This window comes from Siphateles boraxobius, unplaced genomic scaffold (genome assembly GCF_051911475.1).
Source record: "Siphateles boraxobius isolate OS27281-9 unplaced genomic scaffold, OSU_SipBor_1 48, whole genome shotgun sequence".
In the NCBI taxonomy this organism is placed as follows: domain Eukaryota; kingdom Metazoa; phylum Chordata; class Actinopteri; order Cypriniformes; family Leuciscidae; genus Siphateles; species Siphateles boraxobius.
The window spans coordinates 1,298,611-1,322,499 of NW_027509119.1; the positions used below are offsets into that span (position 1 = coordinate 1,298,611).

Below are 23,889 nucleotides of genomic sequence, written 5' to 3' on the forward strand. Positions count from 1 at the left end.
GAATGCCTTTTACCCGTTCTCTTCGACCGACATCTGAATGCTTCTTCTTCTTCTTCTTCTTCTATTCCTTTCCGGCAGACTAGGCACTGTTAGTGCATTGCTGCCTCCCACTGGTGATAGAGGCAGCCTACACTAAGGCTCCCCTAGTCTATATTTTCCAATATATGCCCGCTGTCTTCAGAAAATGAAATAATTCCAGTGCTCTCTCTGTTTGATTAGGACCATCACCCATCAGAGATTTAACAGAGATTATATCAACTCCCAGAACATTTAGTCCAATGAACAACAGTCTCCTTTCCTCATAATATCTCGGGCAGAACATGATGACATGTTTGACAGATTCCTGAACTCCACAGAATTGACAATTGCCGTCCTTGTGTTTTCCCACCAGAAATAGCCCACTTGCCAATCTACAATGACCCAGTCTTAATCTGGCCAATTTAATCTGATCCATCCGAGGAAGGGTAATTATATTCCCAGGGTTGACTAATGGTTTTACATCATATAACTTCCTCCCGCTAGCGTTTTTACTCCACTCATACTGCCATTGCTGTGTCAACCTTTCATCAATGATGCTATGGCACTCCAGTCTGCCAAATGGCACCTCCACCTCCACATTTTCCCTAACTAAACTTGCCCTAGCAGCCTCATCAGCAGCCTCATTCCCCTCAACCCCCACGTGTGCTGGAACCCACAAGAAACCCACACTACATCCCCGCCTCTCTAATCTATGAACCCTTGTTAAAATCTCCCCGACTAAATCCAACCTAGCCCCTCTTCTCTCACCCCCTATCCCCATCAAGCCAGATAGTGAGTCAGAGCAAATTATGGCTTTCTCCACCCCACCTTCTTCCACCCACCACAAAGCCGCTATGATTGCTACCAGTTCAGCTGTGAAGATTGACAGACCATCAGGCAATCTATAGCTCTGTCTAACATTAAAATGAGGAACATAAAAACCAAAACCCACTTTCTTTCTCTCAGGGTCTCTAGATCCATCTGTATAAATATCTATGTAGCTATTCCATACTTTCCTAAGATGTTCTTGTACATAATGATCAACATTTCCTACACTTCCTTCCTTTATTACATTTTTAATAGATATGTCTACATCAGCCTCAGGCAGTAACCAAGGAGGGATAGGTGGCCAGTAGACAGAAGGCACCATTTTCTTTTCATTAAGCTTAAGCTCCTCTGCATATGTCTTAACAGAATAAAGAACACTATACCTATTTGGTCTACTCTCACCCTTACTAAACTCCCAACACTCTGCTAACAAAGAAACTGAAGGAAGAGTTGATCCAAAGCTTTTAATTTTTACGAGATAATTCAATGCCAATTTTACACGTCTCAGCCTCAGCGGAACCTCCCCTGCCTCCACTAGCAGCGACAGAATCGGCGTTGTTCGGAATGCACCAGTACATATCCTCAAAGCCCTAGATTGAACCACATCTAACTTCTTAAGCGTGGACGTAGCTGCTGATCCATATACAAGACACCCATAATCAAAAACTGATCTTATCATAGCTTTATAAATCATCATCATAAGACTCCTATCTGCACCCCAAGTGCATTCCGTCAAACACCTCAAAATATTAATAACCTTTCCACATTTATTAACCATTCTACATACATGTTCTTTGTTCGTTAGCTTTTCATCTACCCAAACCCCAAGAAACTTGAAAACCCTAACTCTCTCAAGAGGTTCCCCATACAACTTAAGACCTAGACTATTTATATTCCTCTTCCTGCCAAAAACCATATACTTTGTTTTTGTCAATGATAGTCTAAAGCCCCACTTATCACTCCAATCCTGCACTTTATTCAAAGCGCACTGCATTTGTTTAAATAAATATCCTGTATTACGGCCTCTTTTCCATAACGCTCCATCATCAGCAAACAAAGATCGCTGAAATCCACTTCCTACTTCATCAAACATATTATTAACCATTATATTAAACAAGACTGGACTGATTACACTACCCAGCGGAGTCCCATTTTTTATAAACATAGAATCAGAAAAGTTCCCTCCTACTTTTACCTGAATACATCGTGCTCTCAGAAAGTCCTTAATCCAATTGATCATTCTGCCTCGAATCCCTGCATCATACAACTTAATGATTACTCCTTCCTTCCACAGCATATCATAGGCCTTCTCGATGTCAAAAAACACACCTAACACCACCTCTTTATTTACAAGGGCTTTCTTGATATCATCATCCAGCACTAAAACTGAATCCATAGTACCTCGACCCAGTCTAAAACCATTCTGATATGTAGAAAAAAATTCTTTCTTTTCCAATCTATATACCAACCTATCAGTAACCATCCTTTCCATTATCTTACAGATAACAGCTGTAAGAGCAATTGGTCTATATGAACCAGGGCTTTCCGCTTCCTTGCCGGGTTTTAAAATCGGCACAATTACTGCATGTTTCCATTCAGTTGGAATTAATCCTTCCTCCCACACTGTATTAATTAATGCCAATACCACCTCCAATGCAAATTCATCCATCTGCTGAAAGATCTCATATCCCAATCCATCTCTCCCAGGAGTAGTGTGTCGCCCTCGTCTTATTGACTTTCTTAACTCATATAAAGAGAAAAACCTATTAATTACATCACTGTTGTCACTGCTCTTGTTAAGTCTATGCCCTTCCTGCTTAAGCATCAACTCCCACCTAATCAAACCTTCACTGCCAACATTACTATCACTGTGCACTTGCTGGAAACTCCTAACCAACAGATCAGCCTTTTCCTCGTTACTCACTACTTCTCTACACCCTTCTACCAAAATAGGAATGACAAAACCTCTATTAATTCCCGCCATCCGATGAATCATATTCCAAACCTGCTTAATATTAGTCTCAGATCCAAGAGTGCCACAGAACTTCTGCCAACTCTCTCTCTTCGCACATTTTATAACCTTCCTTGCCTCAGCTCTCCGTTGCTTATATTCAATAACAAGACTCTCAACAGGACATCTGCGAAGCTGCCTATAAGCTCTATTTCTAATCCACACAGACTCATCACAAGCCTGATTCCACCAAGGCACTATTTTATTCTTTTTCCTCTCACCTTTCATTTTAATGGCTTTTTCTGCTACTTTCCTCACAACGCCCCAAAGAGAATTACTCCACTAATCAGTGCTACCTTGACTATTTACATCTCCTAAACTTCCTACCAGCTGCTCTCTGAATTTTTCCAATCTGCTTTTTGAAAATTAAACCGTCTCTCCACTCTCTCCTTCTCCACCTGCAAAACTCTGCCAAATTCACGAAAAATAGGGAAATGGTCACTCCCTAAAGTATTAAGACCCATAGGGTACCAACTCCCACACCTAGCAAGTTCTCCTGACGCAAAGGTTAAATCAATACATGAAAGACTCCCACTATTTACCTGAAACCTAGTCGGTCTTCCATCATTTAACAACACCAAATTATTTTTGTCTATAAAATCTTCTATTAAAACCCCATTTACATCTCTAATTCTGCTACCCCAAAGAGGATTGTGAGCATTAAAATCTCCTGTCCACACTACTGGAAGTCTCACCTGATACATTATATCATCCAATTTATCCATTTCAAACCGAAGACAAGGATTATAAAAATTCACCAATGTAAACCTACCCACTGTGTTCCATACTTCAATTGCTATACATTCCAGTCCTGAGGTTATATTTACTTGTTTGTATTGAACAAACCTTTTGTAACAAATATTGCACAACCCCCTCCAGTCAAATTTCTGTCTTTACGTAAACAAATAAAACCTGGTATCACAAAATCTAAAGACGGTTTTAACCATGTCTCCTGAATACATATTAACTGTGGTTTATTTTTGCAACCATCCACAAACTTTTTTAATTCCTGTCCATTTTCTACCAAACTCCTGGCATTCCACTGCAGGATACAAAACATTACTAGACTAACTATCAATTTCATCACCATCATCATCATCTTCTATTTGACCTCCATTGTTCTTTCCCCTTCTGTCTCTTGAAAACACATATCTATATAGGGCAGCTGGCTCAACCTCTACAACCCCAAGACTCCTCCCAGCAGCCTTCACCACACTTCTAACAACGTCTGAATTATTCTTAGTCTGCTTCATGTCACCCTTACCCGACTTGGATGCTGAAGAACATCTTAGTCTGTTTAATACTGTATGCTCTGAGGTTTTAAATACCACTGCTCCTTTAAAAGCTAAGAAGTCAAAACCTAAGACTGAACCATGGCTCAATGATACCATCCGTTCTCTGAGACGAACGTGTAGAAGAGCAGAACGTAAATGGAAAAGTGATAAGCTACAAATCTCTTATGAAATGCTGAAAAACTCCCTCAGTGCTTTTCAGAAAGCTATGATATCTGCTAAGTCTAAGTATTTTTCTAATTTAATTTTAAAAAATCATCATAGTTCAAAAGCCTTGTTTTCTGTGTTAAAGTCTGCTCTCAATCCTCCTATAGTTGTGATTTCAAATCCTTCAGTATCATTATGTGAAGGTTTCTCAAGGTTTTTCTGTGAGAAGATCACCTCTCTAAGATCTCAGTTGCAATCATCTGCTAATGTCTCGCATGAACTGAGTTGTTCTTCACCCATATGGAGTGTGTTTGACCCTGTTTCTCTTCTATCTCTCAGAGAAATTGTTGATCATTTGAAACCTTCCTTCTGCTCTCTTGATGTTCTCTCTCCGCGTATCTTGAAACAAACTTTGGATTCGGTTGGAACATGTTTGGTGTCTCTAATGAATAAATTCTTGAGCACAGGGACTATCCCTGATACACTAAAACAAGCTACTGTTACACCTTTGCTCAAGAAACCTTCACTTGATGTTAGGGATTTTAATAACTTTCGACCTATTTCTACCCTTCCTTTTATTACAAAAGCATTGGAGAAAACGGTTCTGAATCAACTCCAATCTCATCTTAGCGCAAATCAAATTCTTGAAACTTTCCAGTCTGGTTTTAAGCCTCTGCACAGCACAGAGTCTGCTCTTTTAAGGGTTTCTAATGATATACTGTTAGCAACCGATGCTGGTGACTCTGTGATCCTAATACTGTTAGACTTAACCTCGGCCTTTGATACAGTTGATCATAAAACTCTATTATCCCGACTAGAATGCTCTTTGGGCATCCAGGGAACTGTCCTCAGCTGGTTTAGATCTTATCTAACAAATAGAAGTTTCTCTGTTAAACTGGGTAATTTTTCTTCCTCGCCAGCTCAACTCTCCTGTGGAGTGCCGCAGGGGTCTATTCTCGCACCCATTCTTTTTTCCATATATTTACTTCCTCTGGGCTCCATTTTCAGAAAGCATGGCGTATCATTTCACTGCTATGCAGATGATACACAAATTTATTTCCCTCTGAAACGCAACAAGGATACTGCACTAAAATGTCTTTTTGCATGCATAGAGGAAGTAAAAATGTGGTTTTCTCAAAACTTCTTATTTATGAATGAATCCAAGACCGAGGTTATAGTCTTTGGCCCCCATGACAACTATAATAGCAGCAACATTGATCTGGACTATCTTGATCCAAAGTCATCTTGCATTAAGAACCTAGGTGTTCTCTGGGATCAAAACCTGAAATTTGAAAAACAAATCAATGCGGTGATTAGTTCTTGCTTTTTTCAGTTACGTCTTCTCTCTAAAATTAAATCCTCCCTTTCTGAGAAAACACTAGAGATTGCAATCCATGCGCTCATTACATCGCGGTTGGACTATTGCAACTCTCTCTACTTCGGCATACCCAAACAGTCTATTGCGCGTCTCCAATTAGTACAGAACGCTGCTGCAAAGTTCCTCAAAAGAAAACGCAAATTTGATCATGTTTCACCTATCTTAAAATCTCTGCATTGGCTACCTGTGCATTTTAGAATCGAGTTTAAAATTATTTTATTTGTTTTTAAATCCGTAAATAATCTGGCACCGAGCTATTTGTCTGAGCTACTCTGTCCACACAACCCCACACGAAACCTGAGGTCTGGTGATCAGCGACTTCTGTCTGTCCCCAGATCTAGGTTAAAGAATAGAGGGGACAGAGCCTTTGCTGTTGCTGGCCCTAGGCTGTGGAACAGCCTTCCGGTTTACATCAGAGCTGCTCAATCTGTAACTGTTTTTAAATCCTCTCTTAAAACCTATTTTTTTTCTTTAGCTTTTAATTCATTGTGAGCTTCTGTCATTATTGTGTGGTTTGTCTTTGTTCTTTATCTTGTGTATTGTTCAGCACTTTGGTCAGCCCTGTTTGCTGTTTTTAAATGTGCTATATAAATAAATACAAACTTGAAACTTGAAACTTGAAACATCACATCCACAATGAAAGACAGGAATTTCATCTTACTCACCACCACTGATTCTTCTGTTACATAAGCTACCGGTGGAGGGTTTTCCGCTTCTCTCCTTCTTGAGTCAACCACCTTACTACAAGTTACAACCTTTTTAACAGCCTCAGCATAAGATAACCCTTTGTTAATCTCCCTGAACTGCTGTACCCTCATAGCCTGCTTATATTGTTCACATTCACGATTTCCAGCTATGTGCCCTCCACCACATGTACCACACTTTACCACCTTCTCCTTACACTCAGATAACTCATGCTCACCTCCACACTTTCCACATCTTCTATCTCCTCTACAAGCAGCCGCAATATGTCCATACCTCTGACACTTAAAGCACCTCAAAGGTGGCCTTCTATATGGATGCACTTTAAATGACAAACAACCTAGGAACACTCGTTCTGGCAGGGCTCTTTCCTGAAAAGATACCACCACAGTTAATGTTTCCCGCTTAGCTCCATCACGAAATACTTTAATTCGTGTAGCCTCATCAATCCTCGCCCCCTCTATGCCTCTCACCAACTCAACCATGGAAATCTCCAGAGAAACCCCATAAATCACCCCTTTCAAGCCCATCTTGCTCCCTGGAATAAATCCTTCCACTCGCCTTTTCCCTATCGCATCCAGTGAAACAGCTTTGTTCATCTGAGCCACAGACTTGCAAAATACAAGCAGTTTCCCATCACCCAAAATTCTTGCACTCAGGACATCACCCAACTCTTCCTTCAGTGCCCCAGCAAGCCTAATTGGGTTGAGAGAACTAAATCCAGCCTCTCCTTCCTTCAACTTAAAAATCACTTTATACTCTTCTGACTGGATACTGTTTCTTCTCATCACCTTTACCTGCTGATCTCTCCCTCCATCTGACTCTTGTGAATCACTAGTTTTATTTCTCTTTTTCCTGTTTTTCTTCTTACTATTTTGTTCCCCTTCTCCCCCACCTTCATCCTTGTCCTGCATTGCAGGAGCAATATCTTAATTATTGTAGCTTAAACGAGCTGAAGTGCATGCAAAGACTCGACCGTTCCGCGTGAAGCAATTCAAGTGCTTTCACCTTTACCTTTCCAAACCGTAACCAGTACAGTGGTTTAAAGTGCATAAGTTTTGAAAGATCCAATGATGTCCGGGCAACTCCAACCCTCGACATCTGAATGCAATGCAATGCACTGGCTCGTTTAAAATGTTTCAAAATGGTGGAAATGTTTGTCGCGCGATCGCGATTAAGTCAAATCTCGCAGTGACAGTAGTCATATCTCCGTAGGGCTGTTGCCATCTAGCGGTTGAGAAATGTAATTGCATTTTGATTTAATTTAAAATGAAAGACAGTCATATAATATCGTAGATTTTTTTTATGAATGTGTGACAGCAAACATAAAGCTGCGTGGGCGAAAAACATGTAAACAATGTTAAGACTATTTTGGCTATACTAATCGCTGGTCTAAATCAGGGCTATAGCCAAGCCGTTAAACGTCGACCACTTATTGCCTCGATCTCGCAGGTGGGCTAAAAGCAGGCTCACATAGCCCATCCAATTCATAGCTAAATCGTGACTACAGATCGACCATGTCATGAAATTACACAGGCACCTTGTAGATATTATTACTAATGCGAATATGATGGGATATCAACCATCTCGTGCGTTGCCTGCCCAACAATTAATTAAAACTACAATTAATCAGTTTCGACTATAAGTGGGCTACAAATAGACGGGCTGACTATAGAACAGAACATGTCAAAGAAATTAAACCAAACACCTTGTTATCACAGTTGACTTGGCTTACATGATGTAATACATACATTTTGCAAGTTATTTTGGAAAAAAATTACATGCAACCAGATTCAATGTTATTTTGGCTAGAAGTGGGTTACACATAGCCGGACTATATCGGGTCTATATTTAACCGAGACGGTGAAATGACGGCTATTGCTTGCTGGGATATATCAATGTTTGTCAGGACAGGGTTCGGTCAGGTTGTAATCATTACAGTAGCCTAATATTAGTGATGACCCAAGGAATATTGCAAACTTTTGTGAACATTTTACTCTAAATTTTCCAACGCTGTCTCACGACCAATTCGTACGATTTGTCTAAACCGGGTAGGTTTAGGGGCGGGAGTGGGTCAGTCGTACGAATTCATAATAATTTGGCAATTTATAAAATATGTATGATTTAGTAAAAAATCGTACGAATTCATACAAGCGATGTCGTATGAATTCGTACGAATTAGCCACCTCGTAAAATTCGTACGAATAGCAGTGAGATTGTGTTGGGTTTCCCCAACAACATATGAATGATTTCTTTGAATCTTAACCTAACACAAACCAGTTAAATGTTTTAGATCAACACTTTTGCGATGCCTCTCTCATTAAAAAAGCCATTAATTCCTTAAAAGACAAAAAATCGTCTGGAGCGACGGACTCGGCTCAGAATTTTATAAACTGTAGTAGTAGGCTAATACAGTATAGCACCATTTAAGGATTATGAGGAAAGCACGAGAAAACATTACTTCCAATGGTTAATTAGGTCTACAATAAAATAAAGATCTCATTTTGATTGACAGATCACAGCATCTAATCACATTATTGAATAATGATACATAAAATGATAAAGTGTTGTGGCAAAAAGATTAAAATTTTGATCTGACAAAACGCAGTCAGGGTTTATGCAGAAAAGACACATTTCCAATAATATACGGCTAGTAGATGTACTTTGATTTTATTGACAGTGATGGCTTCGTTTTCTTTTTAGATCCCAACAAAGCTTTCGCCACAATGGAAAACTAACTTTTATTTTAGGCACTTCAAAAAATTGGCTTTGGCGATTCCTTCGCAGGATGTTTTTAAAATGGTGTAGCCTACATAAACAGAAAAGCTCAATCAAACTAGTTTAAACTAAACTAAGCAAATAAATAAATAACTAAAATAACCAAAAAAGTACTGCCAGCTTATTACCAGGACATTGTGCAGTTATTTTACAGACATTTCCACTAACCCTAAAACACAACGCACTTCACATAGATTCTCAAGTAGCAGCTGATGATGCAGACAAATAATTAGATCAAATGAAATAAGCCCTCCTCCAATGGCTCGTTTTAACTGTGTTCTGTGTCTATTTCGTGAACAAAACTTGGATAATCTGCAACAGGTAAACATGTCAGCTGTGTGGACTCTAGTGGAGACATGTTTTTTGTTGGTTTGTTTGTTGGTTTCCCCCCCCATTTTATGTGTCTAATAAAAGTTGTCATTAAAGGAGTTCTCCTTCGACATCTGTGTGGAGAAGGACTTTGGAGACATTGTTCAGGTGAAACTTGAAAAGGAGAAATACTATTGCAATTTTCAGTGGTTTTGTGGGCATATCAAAGTGAAAACACCCTCTGGAAAACTCTTCGAGTTCCCCTGCCATTCCTGGATAGAAAACGAAAAGGAAGTGATTATCCGAGAAGGCACTGGTAGGCTACATTAATTTTAAATTAAGCATTATTATTTTAAAAATGTGTTGTTGTTCAGTTGTTACTGAATCATGTCTTAAATGCTGTCTTTTCTATGTGTAAAATGTGTGCTGTATATTTCTTTGTTGTGCATTCATTTAGCTCGATTGCCTCAGGATGACACCGAATTGCTTAAAAAGAAAAGAAGAGAAGAACTGAAATTTAAACAGAAACAATTCAGGTTTGAAGAAACAATTAGCTACATTCTTGAACAATATTAATTTGTTGCAGTTTTTTTCTTTATCCATACAGTTCAGTGTGCTTGACACAATAATATTGTGTCACATAAGCCTATACAGTATGTTGTCATATACATATGTCCGTAGCAGGTGTGTGTGTGTGTGTGTGTGTGTGTGTGTGTGTGTGTGTGTGTGTGTGTGTGTGTGTGTGTGTGTGTGTGTGTGTGTGTGTGTGTGTGTGTGTTTGGACTCGTTATGTTTTGTCATCACCTAGCTGCCTTCGTCACTCATTTGTTGTCACGGACACTAATTATGCTCAGCTGTGCATTACCGTAGGCTAATTATCACCTGTAATGTGTAGCTATATGTTCAGTTCTTTGTGAGTTCAGTGTCGTCTATGTTGTTAAGTGTGTTGCTCTCCGTTCGACATTCTGTTGAAGCGTCTTTGAATAAACCTGTGTATTGGATTGTATTCTTCAAACACCCGTGACAGAACACCGGCCCAACCAAGTGAACGCGTTTGTAGAAATTTTCGGGGATGGGGCGGTCGTGCACTTGCGCGTGCCGAGGACTAAGGACGCGGAATGCTCGGCGCTGCGCTATGAAACCCTCACTTTTTTAAGGACCTTCAAAGATACATATCAGCTACAATTGTATGCACTTTGCAAGCACTATATACAGGATTCACCCTATTATACTTTATCGACACAAATTGATAAGTTAAACAGCAAACAGCCACCCACAAATAGTCTGTAAATAGGCTGTCTTTGAGTTCACTTGAACAAGTGTTAAATTACTCGTCAGGCTACAGAAGAATACCATAATTCCTCCGTTCAGTTAGGCCTAAGACATCGAGAGTCACGCAAGATCTATAACAACCCAGCCACAACATATATAATTGGGAATAACATGAACACAGAATGGATTTCAAGGACTTCGCGTGCAGATCAATGGCCTCCAACGTTTATATTTGTTCTAAGAATCTTTGAGTTAACATGTAGCTACTAAACATTATGAATTTGCACCGCAGCGCCACCACACATTGATGCTCATGACCAGAATAGCATGTATAGTTATCTTTATTAAAGTGAATTAGGTTTAAATCGCCGTCATGCATGAATGAATGAATGAATGAATGAATTATATTTTTGCTATTTTACACATAATAAACGATGATCACATTACACAAAACTGAAATTGCACGTCAAAATAAAACATTGTCAATATTTTTGAGCCCCCCGAAATTTCACGAATCACGTTTTCAGGGGAGCCCATGTCTTATTAAGGGGAGCCGAGCTCGCCCGTAGTTCACACCCTGGTTTGGATACTCTTCCCCCTGCTGCGTTGGGCTTAGACAATGAGGATTTCTATTCATTTCTATGGAAATACAGTACTTGAGCTGGATATCTGCTCGGTTCCCCCTTTTTTAACCAGTTACCTGAGCTGTGAATGCCATGTCACTTATCACTCTGGAAAAGCAAGAATTTTTTTTCTGCCAATGCTGATACTTTTTAAAAAATTCCCCAAATCAGGCCACTGGTAAAATATAAAATATTTTAATGATTGATTGCAATTTATTGTATTTTTGTTAAAGAAAAACACAAGGCAACTGACAAAAGTCTTGTAATTGTCTCTACACATTAAATTGGGCTGTAAGAAAAAAATAGAAACACTTCACCTTTAAATGTAATTATTGGTATCTGTCACATTAGTCCAGAAGAAATGGCAAAAAGGATCAAAATAACACAAGGTTTATTAACTTACTCAGAATCAGTCCATGAAAGTGAAACTAACTTAAAATCAGTGTACATGACAGTATAACTGTACAAGTAAATGTTGTAAATTTTCTTGTTGTAGGTGGAAACTGTGGCGCGAAGGCTATCCCAAGAGCATGGAGGATCTTCTTCCAGAAGTTCAGTTCGATGCAGCAAAAACTTTTGAGTTTGATTTCAATTTCCTGAAAGCGTAAGTTTGTCATGGCCACAGTCCTTGTTGATTTGTTACTGAGATTTTCCTCAGTTCTCCAGAATTAAATTTGTGCAAATAGTGTTAATGTCTATAATTATACTGTATGCACTCTTTTTCAGGATTGGGAAATCATTTCTTCTCAAATTTAAAGGTTTCATTAATTCCTGGAAAGACATGGCTGATTTTGAAAAAATATTGGAATATTTTAATATCAAGAACACTCTACTAGGTTTGTTTCTTCATTTAAACAAACACTATATACACAAAAACACAATTGTTTTAAGAAACCAACAATGCAGAGGCACATTTTTTTTCATACCTGTAAATCCTTTGACAGTTGACTCAATTTTCCCCTTTGAAATCTGGACAGAGAACGTGATGCAAGACTGGAGTAAGGATTACATGTTCGGCTATCAGTTTTTGAATGGCTGCAATCCTGTCATGATCAGGAAGTGCATGGAAATACCAGTGAAATTTCCAGTCACACATGAGATGGTGGAGGGCTTTCTGGAGAAAGGAGTCACACTACAAGAGGAGTTAATGGTCAGAAACATTAAGATATAAATCACTTGAACAGTCGGTCAGTTATCAAATTCAAGACTTGCTTGCGTATTCTGACATCCTTCACATAATTTAATTTACATAAATGACTCAAATCCATGTTATTTTAACCCATGAACTATTAGTTCTAAACTTTGCACCTGTGTACATGTTTACAGGCCGGAAACATCTACATAGTGGATTATGAAATACTGAAGGGAGTTCCAGCATCCAGTGATCAGGTGTATTTGACTGCACCCCTCTGCCTGCTGTACAAGAACAGATTGGACCAAATTGTGCCAATTGCCATTCAGGTATCTGTCCCATATATAACCAGTATCAAATGAAAACATAAATTAAAAATAAAAGTGCTTTTGCTGGGAATTTACTCACCGAAGTAAAAATATCCGCTTGCCTTTATTATATCTGAATCAGCTCAGTCAAAACCCAGGGGAAAAGAGCCCAATCTTTCTCCCGAGTGATAATGAATATGATTGGATGCTTGCCAAGATGTGGGTGAAATCTGCCGACTTCATTGTACACCAGTTGGTCACGCACCTTCTCAGGACACATCTGATATCAGAGGTTTTTGAAATGGCCATGCACAGACAGCTCCCAGCAGTCCATCCTGTATACAAGGTACATGTCTTTCAATATACAGTCATGATATTTAGATTCAGGGCTAAACTGAAGATTGTAGTTTCACATATGCAAATTTATTGATGAAGGGTTGCTTGTTCTGATATCCTTGCTTTTTTGTCATCCATGGTTTAATGTTAACCAAAAACCTCCAGGGAATGACATGGAAACCACTTTTGCTGTTTCAGGTTGTGCTTTTAAATCAGTTTTTATGATTTAATGCACATGTTTAAATGCTTCCTACAGTTACTGAAACCTCATGTTCGTTTCACAACTGCAATCAATGCAGCGGCTCGTGAAAAACTCATCAGTGAAGACGGGATCATCAGCAAGGTAGCTTTACTTTAATATATCCACACAAACAGCATATTGATTCAAAGCAATTCTATTCATATTTGATTATTTAGTCTTTGTCAGACCTTAGTAGTTCCTACATTTCAAAAAGTAAACGAGTAGGCTAAATAAGTGCTGAAAATATTTAGGCAAAATATTAACTGAATTCTTGGTATCCACAGATTAGTAGCCTCAATGCAAAAGGAATGTCTGAAGTGATTAAACGTGCCATGGAGACTTTATCCTACAAATCCCTGTGCTTCCCTGAGGACATAGAAACTCGAGGAATGAAAGATGTGCCCAAGTACTATTATAGAGATGATGGCATGATGATCTGGGATGCAATACACAAGTAGGTGTTGCAACAGTTCAGATCCTGTACTACTATTGCAAAAGTACAAATTAGTCCACATACACTCCAATAAAAGTTATTTTCATTAATTTGTCATCTTTTCCCTCTTCCTAGTTTTGTTTCTGCTGTGGTCAAGATCTACTATGAGAGCGATGAGACCGTTCAAAGAGATATGGAGATTCAAAGATTTGTTCAGGATGTTTCCTTTGGCATGAATAATTCTGACAGTGAGTACAGGTTTAATTTATCAAAGGCTATCTGTAAGGGTGGATTTTACGGGGGTTCAGGCAGCAGGACTGCTGAATGAATAAAGAAACGTTGTCAGCATGATGGTAGAAAAATGTACATTTCTTGTCTATTGCCACCCATTGCTACTTATGCCAATGACTAAAGGTGTGACACCCAATGTCCTCATATCTTGGTCTCCAGGCCTTGAGCACTATCAGCACCTCTTTGTCTTTAGGAAATCCAAATGGTCATTGGTGTAAGAAGGAGGGGGGTCGAAACAGTAAAAGCAAATGTCTTTGTTAATTTCAGTAAAAGCAAATGTCTTTTTTCATTTTGAAATATCTTGTGATTATTTTCAACTTCCCCATTTAAGTTCAACAATTTCCCCCCTTGGCACCGTTGGGCACACACATGGAGTTAAAAAGGCTAGGCCATCATTGGCTAGGTGTGTGTGGATGTTATCTTCAGACTTTTCATCCAGGCTTGTTGCAATAGTCTTTGTTCTCCTTTCAGACCTGCAGCTGATACTATCAGGTGAACAGCTCCTATCATACCCTCAAACACGTCAAAACTTCACAAGAACAGGTACTGAATCTGGGAGCAAACGATTGTTCTTCTTTCTGAGGCAGGACACATGATGTGAACTTGGGTAGAAGGGATACTGTCATTTAAAAGAGCATATAGCGCAACAAAAGCATACATATGGCATTTGTCATTGGTCAGAGGTTTGATATGGTCAGATTAAAATTTGTCTCTGTCAAAAAGCCCTCAATTTGATGTACTTTAAAAGATGGTCACAGCGAGAATAAAAAATCTTACAAGCTCTTATATTTTTTCTGAAAACATTTAAATTAATTGCATTATAACAAAACGACAAATTGCTGGTTTTAAACCTTTTCCATTAAGAGTATAAACAAAATATTTGTGTAACCAAACACAGAGATTAATTTGAATTAATGTCCAAAAAACACTGTTGTGAATACAAATATTTGTACTTGGGTAAAAAAAGAGAAATACTGACATACATTTTGATATTTAACTTGGTGAGACAAATGATTACTTAAGTGATTAAGTAAATCCAAAGAAAAACAAAACAAACAATACTGTATGAAATTCACAGTAATAATTTAGTCTAGATGTAAAGACTTAAATAACATTGTATGCATTACGTTTTGTGAGGCTGAATCAGATAGATGCTGATTTGACTTTGTGTGTAAAGATCAAAAGATGTAATTTATGTGGCTGCACTGCAAGGGATCCCGGGTATCGGCACCATCTGTAAGGGATTTCCTACAGGGGTTCAGACTGCAAGACTGCTGAATGACTAAAGAAACGTTGTCAGCATATCCACAGTATTCCTGCGCCCCATGACGCTTTGCGCGAATTATGGGTGTAACTTCCGTTAAGCTGTAAACAATCAGTGAAAGACTAAGCTCTATGGACGCAATAATATATTTTTAAACCGTGTACGATGACATTACATTATTCTACTCACCCTACAACCATTGAACATTAAAAGGACATTTAAAAGTGTAAAAGCATCAACAAGGTAACTTTCAACAGACCATGAATAAGCCCAAAAGCATCTTTCCACAGCAAAATCGGTCGGTTTAATATCGCTGTGGTAATCTGTATTATGTGACATACGTTGCCTTAATAAAAAGGTATTTTATTGTAGCATTGCGTGATACTATTTTATAAGTGATTTCAGTCATTTTGACAAATAATAAATTGTATTTAACCAAACCTGGAACGAGACGTGAGGATTTGGGGAGGATTCCAGTGAATTATTAATGGTATACATCGTAAATTAAATCGGGAGAACAGACCACAAATGCGCAGTATGTGTTGACCTTTGTCATACTATTACAGCGGAATTCAAAACGAAAAAAGAAAAGAATCATGAGAAAAAGAATGCAGAGGTCTTAGATATTCTTGTTATAGCATGTCACGTTAAAACACCAAGTGCTACGTTATTCTTAGATAAAACATGAAAGAAAACTGATAGCTCATTAAGTTAAACTGACGGATCAGCTTTATTTGTAGGGCAACCTTATGATTTGAAATGATTTGTTTCAGTCTTTTTGAATGGAAGTCCCCCAAACCGGAAGTGCCGCCCAAAGCTTGTCAGGAATAAGGTGGATATGTAAAATGTTTCGAGAGATCGAGAGATCGAGAGAGAGAGAGAGAGAGAGAGAGAGAGAGAGAGAGAGAGAGAGAGAGAGAGACAACAGAAGCAAAGAGAGAGAGAGCCCCAAGATAGGGATCCAGTGATAGAGAGAGAGAGAGAGAGAGAGAGAGAGAGAGAGAGAAACAACAGAAGCAAAGAGAGAGAGAGAGCCCCAAGATAGGGATCCAGTGATAGAGAGAGAGAGAGAGAGAGAGAGAGAGAGAGAGAGATCGAGAGATCGATAGATCGAGAGAGAGAGAGAGAGAGGGAGAGAGAGAGAGAGAGAGAGAGAGAGAGAGCCCCAAGATAGGGATCCAGTGATAGAGAGAGAGAGAGAGAGAGAGAGAGAGAGAGAGAGAGAGAGAGAGAGAGAGAGAGAGAGAGAGAGAGAGAGAGACAACAGAAGCAAAGAGAGAGAGAGCCCCAAGATAGGGATCCAGTGATAGAGAGAGAGAGAGAGAGAGAGAGAGAGAGAAACAACAGAAGCAAAGAGAGAGAGAGAGCCCCAAGATAGGGATCCAGTGAGAGAGAGAGAGAGAGAGAGAGATCGAGAGATCGATAGATCGAGAGAGAGAGAGAGAGAGAGAGAGAGAGAGAGAGAGAGAGAGAGAGAGAGAGAGAGAGAGAAACAACAGAAGCAAAGAGAGAGAGAGCCCCAAGATAGGAATCCAGTGATAGAGAGAGAGAGAGAGAGAGAGAGAGAGAGAGAGAGAGAGAGAGAGAGAGAGAGAGAGAGAGAAGCACCAGAAGCAAAGAGAGAGAGAGCCCCAAGATAGGGATCCAGTGATATAGAGACAGAGCAACTGTTACAATCTTCTTTTATCCTTTCCCTGACCATGTGACTAAAACCCAAATGTGAGATGTTCATACTGACCAATCAGATAATTACAACGTCCCCCATTGTACTAAAGGTGTGACAATTAGAAGACACCCAATGTCCACATATTTTGGTCTCCAGGCCTTGAGCACTATCAGCACCTCTTTGTCTTTAGCAATTCCAAATGGTCATTGGTGTAAGAAGGAGGGGGGTCGAAACAGTAAAAGCAAATGTCTTTGTTAATTTCAGTAAAAGCAAATGTCTTTGTTAATTTCAGTAAAAGCAAATGTCTTTGTTAATTTCAGTAAAAGCAAATGTCTTTGTTCATTTTCAAATATCTTTGATTATTTTCAACCCTACAATTTCCTCCCTTGGCACCGTTGGCTACACACATGGAGTCAAAAGGCGGTACCGTCGATGGCCAGGTGTGTGTGGATGTCATCTTCAGACTTTTCTTCCAGGCTTGTTGCAATAGCAGTTGGTCAATCTTCAGTCTTTGTTCTCCTTTCAGACCTGCAGCTGATACTATCAGGTGAACAGCTCCTATCATACCCTCAAACATGTCAAAACTTCACAAGAACAGGTACTGAATCTGGGAGCAAACGATTGTTCTTCTTTCTGAGGCAGGACACATGATGTGAACTTGGGTAGAAGGGATACTGTCATTTAAAAGAGCATATAGCGCAACAAAAGCATACATATGGCATTTGTCATTGGTCAGAGGTTTGATATGGTCAGATTAAAATTTGTCTCTGTCAAAAAGCCCTCAATTTGATGTACTTTAAAAGATGGTCACAGCGAGAATAAAAGATCTTACAAGCTCTTATATTTTTTCTGAAAAAATTTAAATTAATTGCATTATAACAAAACAACAAATTGCTGGTTTTAAACCTTTTCCATTAAGAGTATTAGCAAAATATCTGTGTAACCAAACACAGAGATTAATTTGAATTAATGTCCAAAAGAACTGTTGCAAGTCAAATGGACAAAATACAAATAAGCAGAAATCAAATAAGTTTCAGAAATGTTTCAAAAGCATTATTGAGAATACAAATATTTGTACTTGGGTAAAAATGAGAAATACCGACATACATTTTGAGATTTAACTTGGTGAGACAAATGATTACTTAAGTGATTAAGTAAATCCAAAGAAAAACAAACAATTACTGTATGAAATTCACAGTTATAATTAAGTCTAGATGTAAAGACTTAAATAACATTGTATGCATTACGTTTTGTGAGGCTGAATCAGATAGATGCTGATTTGACTTTGTGTGTAAAGATCAAAAGATGTAATTTATGTGGCTGCACTGCAAGGGATCCCGGGTATCGGCACCATCTGTAAGGGATTTCCTACAGGGGTTCAGGCAGCAAGACTGCTGAATGACTAAAGAAACGTTGTCAGCACGATGGTAGAAGACTGTACATTTCTAGTCTATAACCATCCACTGCTACTTATACCAACGACGGAAATAAGCAGTTACAATAGCTTAATATGTGGGAAAGCGTTGCTATTCATTGATGTTATTGTATCACTTTAGGTAGCACTGCAAAGTCAATACCAATTCTAAACTACATAGCACATTATTTGTAATTGAAAGGTATTTAAATCTTTTAATGACAATATGGTTATGGTTACACTTAAAAAAGTAACAAAATAGATGTTTGAGATACAAAAAACTTCTACCATTAATTGTACCCAGCATATATGTAAAATGTTGAGAGAGAGAGAGAGAGAGAGAGAGAGAGAGTCGAGATTAAGAGACAAACAACAGAAGCAAAGAGAGAGAGAGCCCCAAGAAAGGGATCCAGTGATATAGAGACAGAGTAACTGTTACAATCTTCTTTTATCTTTTCCCTGACCATGTGACTAAAACCCAAATGTGAGACGTTCAGCCTGACCAATCAGATAATTACAACGTCCCCCATCGTACTAAAGGTGTGACAATTAGAAGACACCCAATGTCCACATATCTTGGTCTCCAGGCCTTGAGCACTATCAGCACCTCTTTGTCTTTAGCAAGTCCAAATGGTCATTGGTGTAAGAAGGAGGGGGGTCGAAACAGTAAAAGCAAATGTCTTTGTTAATTTCAGTAAAAGCAAATGTCTTTGTTCATTTTCAAATATCTTTGATTATTTTCAACCCTACACCAGTTTACACCTGGTCAATCGGATCACAAGAGGATGTCACTAAATACAGGAGTATTGGGTCTCCCTGCCACCAAACATATTGCTGTGGTGATTGTTCTATCCTTGATGGGCCAGTTTCGCCTGCCTAGCTTTTTGGCACATACGTTGAGACGTGGTCTGGAAGTTTCGGGAGGCTAAGGCACGCTCTGTGGTTTTTAAGACCTCTATACCGCGCCGGTCCAGGACTATGTTAGGCTCAAACAAAAATCACTGCAAAAGATGCTTTCCAACAGGTTTTATCGTAGTTTTTGTCCAACTCCATTGACTTGTATTGGATGTTTTGTGAGGTACGGTATTACTCCACTGCCGGAGACAGAAATGGGGTTGTTTGTATTCTTTCTGTAGTCTTCCAGTCGCGGTATCGTAGGCTACGCTATCGTTATTTCATCTGACTCCATAAATGAAAAAGGTTTTAATGATGTCCGGGCATCATTTAAAATGAGCAAATGTTTAATTATTCTTTTTAACTCTTTAATTATGTTTTACCCACTCAGATTAGGAAGCTATGTCACTTCGAGGTCCTTGCGTCTTCTACGGGTCTCACGACACAATCTCGCCAGTTTAAACAGAGGTAGTTGGCTATATACCTGATTTGCCACATGTCATGCTTACACAATCAAAGATACCTTTTTTATAGCCCCCTTGAATTTACATACACTTGAATTTAATTTAATCGGTTTTGGACACTATTAAAGATGTAAGTCGACCAATTTAACTTCTCTTATGATAGCTTTTGGATTGGCCAAACCCGTGATTTCTCACGTACACTTATCTAAAGTAACATTAAATTATAACAGAGGTAAAACAGACGCACCCATATTTAGGTTGGTCAAGCAGGCGTTTGCTGCCCTAAACAGAAAATAACTCGTCTTTGCAAAAACAAGTACACTTCAATAGATGCCAAATATTAGTCGTCACTAATCTGACGCAAACTTGTGGGAACAACAATTTTAGAGTCAGACAGAATAAAACCAAAGGTTTACAATATATTGACCAGGTAATGAAGCAATAATTCAAAATCCAATTCATAAGAATAAAATCATCAGTTAAAGGGTAACTAAACCCCTGGTCAGAGCCTGACTCCACCCACTGGCAATATTTGAAAAATGCTGGAAAAGTGGGCGGAGCCCAGCGGAGAGGGGGCGTGCACCTGAGACGCATTTCTCTATAGGCAAGGGCTCTGACATCAGAGCATACCACAACTCGAAAATCCAACTGCAGTAGCCACCGTTCAACCTGAAGAGGACAGCACTCAGACGTTTTTACACCATATATTGTAGAATTAAAACACTTTAAACCCAAATGTCAAAAAATGTACTTGAATCAATGAACAGCATTTATGAAGCTCCATTCTTACAGATCATTAACTAAAAAAAGTTGTTTTAGTGTTTAGTTATCCTTTAATCATATCATAACAACAATTCAGAAATCGAGGAATTGGTAGAAATTATTACCTGGCAACGAAAATTACACACAGCGGTTGTGTGGGAAGTCAACCTACAGACTTCCTGAACCTTTTTGCTCCTTTTCCTTATAAATCCAGATAATTCAATATTCTTACCAAATGGGGGTGTCTGTCATTAAAATTAGATTTTGGTCCTATATTGAAGGGCTTACAGCTGAATTTGTACTTGAATGGGTTCTTGTTTTACATACAGGAAGTAGTTTGAATGGAGGATCTGGGGAAGGGAACACCTTTAAGGGACACATCACTTTTCTCATATTTTATAACTTCTTTTAGCTTTTCATTATGGTTGGGAGAATGAGACCATTTTACCAGGTGCACTGAGACACTTTAACTGTGTCACCAAACGTGTATAGAAACACCAAACATGTATAGTAACTTTTTGTACACGCATCCCAGCAAACACAGAACGTTCCCCTAACGTTCCCGAATGGTCCCATGAGGTTATTTTTTTGGGAACCAAACAAGAACGTTATAGGAACGTTCCATGTAGGTTATTTTTAGGTTCCATTTTTATAACGTAAGGACGTTAAGGGAAAGTTCTAGGAACGTTCTGGGAACCAAAAACTAACGTTCCCAGAACGTTCCCAGAACCTAAATTTGTTTGCTGGGATAACATTGCATGGGTTTTCAGTGGGTTCTAGGTGAGGGGGAGCAGGGGGATATGATGAGACTGTAAGAGTAAGGTGTGAACTGCATTGTGTGCTGCGTCTCGGATGTTTCTGTTACATATACAAGAGGGAGTTCAAATGTTAATTTTAATGAGAGCCCAGACTTTCTGCCCCCGCCTTACAGCCTAATACTTGACAGTTGTGACATATCCTCTGAAAAACTAACGTCAGCGTATTGCCATTGCGACTTACCTATGATGATGATTTAACAGCTGGGCGCGGACATTTACTCAAGTTTGATGCATCAATGTCACATTTGCATAGGCCTTACTATTTGAATTTGTGATTGGTTGACTGCCAAATTAAACAAAATGATAAAATAACGTTATTACCGGTTAATGGCCATTTCAAATAAGCGTTTCTGAATGATTAAATTTGATTTTGTTTTCGTTCTGGTTATGTTCCTGTCAAAATTTATTTTGTTTCCGGTTTTCGTTCCTTGAACCAGTTTGGAGCCCTGCTTAAAAGTAAAAAAAATCAAAAAATTTACTTGGAAATGTAACAGAGTAAATGTATGTCTCCGGTCGCGTTCATATGTAAATCAAGCAAGCTTATTTTGTCCTTTAGATCGAAAGATCTGAAAAAGCCCATGCATTTACTCGCTCATAGACCCTACCCTTGAAAAACAATCAGGACAGAAGTGGTTGAAAGTGGACAAAATAGATTAAACACCAGTTTTAAACGGGAACGTGTCTCCATTAACTACTTGTGATTCAATCAACCAAAACGCATCTTAATACCAGGTGTAAACAGGGCCAAAATGTCAGTGTTGGTCTGTACAAGCATGCATGATTGTTTGTATTCTTGTATATTCTATATGCATCTTTGTGAGTTTCAAGTCACACTGTAAAAAATGATCGTGATTTTAACGGTAAAAGACTGTAAAAATGCTACAGTGAAAAACTGTTAATTGGTTAACAGAAAGTTTCCTTACTACATACGGTAAATAACTGTGATAGATCTAACGGTAAATTTAATATAATTCTACTGTAAAATACTGTTAAATTTACAGTTTTTGAAAGTGAAAAAGAACAACTCATTTTATAATTTACAGTGAAAAAACGTAAATTGACATTCCCACAATTCCCTGCGTGACACTTCACATTTGATGTATTTTTGTTGAAATAATTATGTTTCTTCTTAGTTTTCTTAGTTCTTTTCTTATCAGGTGTGTACATTAGAATTTTATGTTACATTTAATGTTGTTAAATTAATGTTTATTGCATTTTTAAAATTTCATGTGTTAGCATGATGCTGTTTAATGTTTGTGCGAATGACACTGTGCAGCTTCTTTATTTTAGTATAAACTTTCTTGTGGAAGAGCTGCTTGTGATGAGCTTTGATTTATCATGTGACTTTCATCACTGCTGTGATGATTGGTGTTTGTCAGTGTATTACAATGGTACAAAACAGATATTAATACATAAATAGGTTGGTAAATTAACATTATATCAGATAATGAAATACGGTTCATTACTGTAAATTTTAAGTTAAGTCTGTAAAACCAATAACGTCTGTACCATATTTTTGACGGTAAAGTTCTGGCAACCACAGCTGCCGTATTTTACTGTAAAAATGGCATTTTATTTTTTACAGTGCACCTTTAAATGTGTACACAAGTAACATGTGTACTGTCACTGTTTCCAGAGTTTCCAGAGTCTCTGAAAACTCGAGAGGAGTTAGTCAAGTACCTCACCGTTGTGATATTCACAGCTTCAGCACAACATGCTGCTGTCAACTTTGGACAGGTGAGATTACACACTTTCATATCATCTGCAGGAGCGTTAAAAAATGCTTGGCAAAACTCTGGATAATATCTATAAGCTAAAATCTGTGAGTAAACTTATGTTGCAGTTTGACTGGTATGGCTGGATCCCCAACAGTCCTACTACCATGCGCAAGCCTCATCCCGAACAGAAGGCCCGAGTGGATATGGACTATATCATGGAGAGTCTGCCTGATCTCGGACGTTCTAGCCTGGCTATAGGAACAGCTTGGACCCTCAGTCAGTTCCAGAACAACGAGGTTTGATGTTGATTCGGTCTGGATATACTTTCCACTTGAAATTGTAGCAAACATGGCAGCAGTCTAGTCTAACTCAATGTGAAAAAGAATTAACCAGTTACTGACTGAGAGTACAGAGCATCACCCTCTGATCATTTTGACCAGAAAATTGTATTTATTTATTTATTTTTATTAAAAACATTGAGTGTTCATCAGAGGGGTCCAAGACCCTGGGACTTTTGTTGCACTTGAACCATGAATACACAAAACAATTGAATGAATTTGAGGAGTCCTGTGAATCCAAAAAAGCTCCATATATAGAGCTATACGGCCATCTAGTGGCAAGAGTCATGAAATATCATATTATATATTTTTTTTACACAAGAGGTCAGCAAAGACACCCAATGTATGATATTTTGAGCTGAATAAAAAGGGTTATGCATGAAATTGTTATTTTGAATTTAAGTTGAAATAATGTGAGAAATGCACTTAAATTGCTATTTATTTATTGACCA

The 23,889-nt window shown here is 38.5% G+C and overlaps 1 protein-coding gene across 1 annotated transcript in view; it reads left to right on the plus strand.

Annotated features, from left to right (window-relative positions):
- LOC143710594 (polyunsaturated fatty acid 5-lipoxygenase-like) overlaps positions 1-23,889 on the plus strand; it is a 214,527-nt gene that overhangs the window by 141,802 nt on the left and 48,836 nt on the right. Inside the window, exons 7-9 of the mRNA XM_077201563.1 lie at positions 13,944-14,056; positions 23,018-23,118; positions 23,225-23,395. Coding sequence (XP_077057678.1) covers positions 13,944-14,056; positions 23,018-23,118; positions 23,225-23,395 — 385 coding nt within the window. The remainder of the gene's footprint in view (positions 1-13,943; positions 14,057-23,017; positions 23,119-23,224; positions 23,396-23,889) is intronic.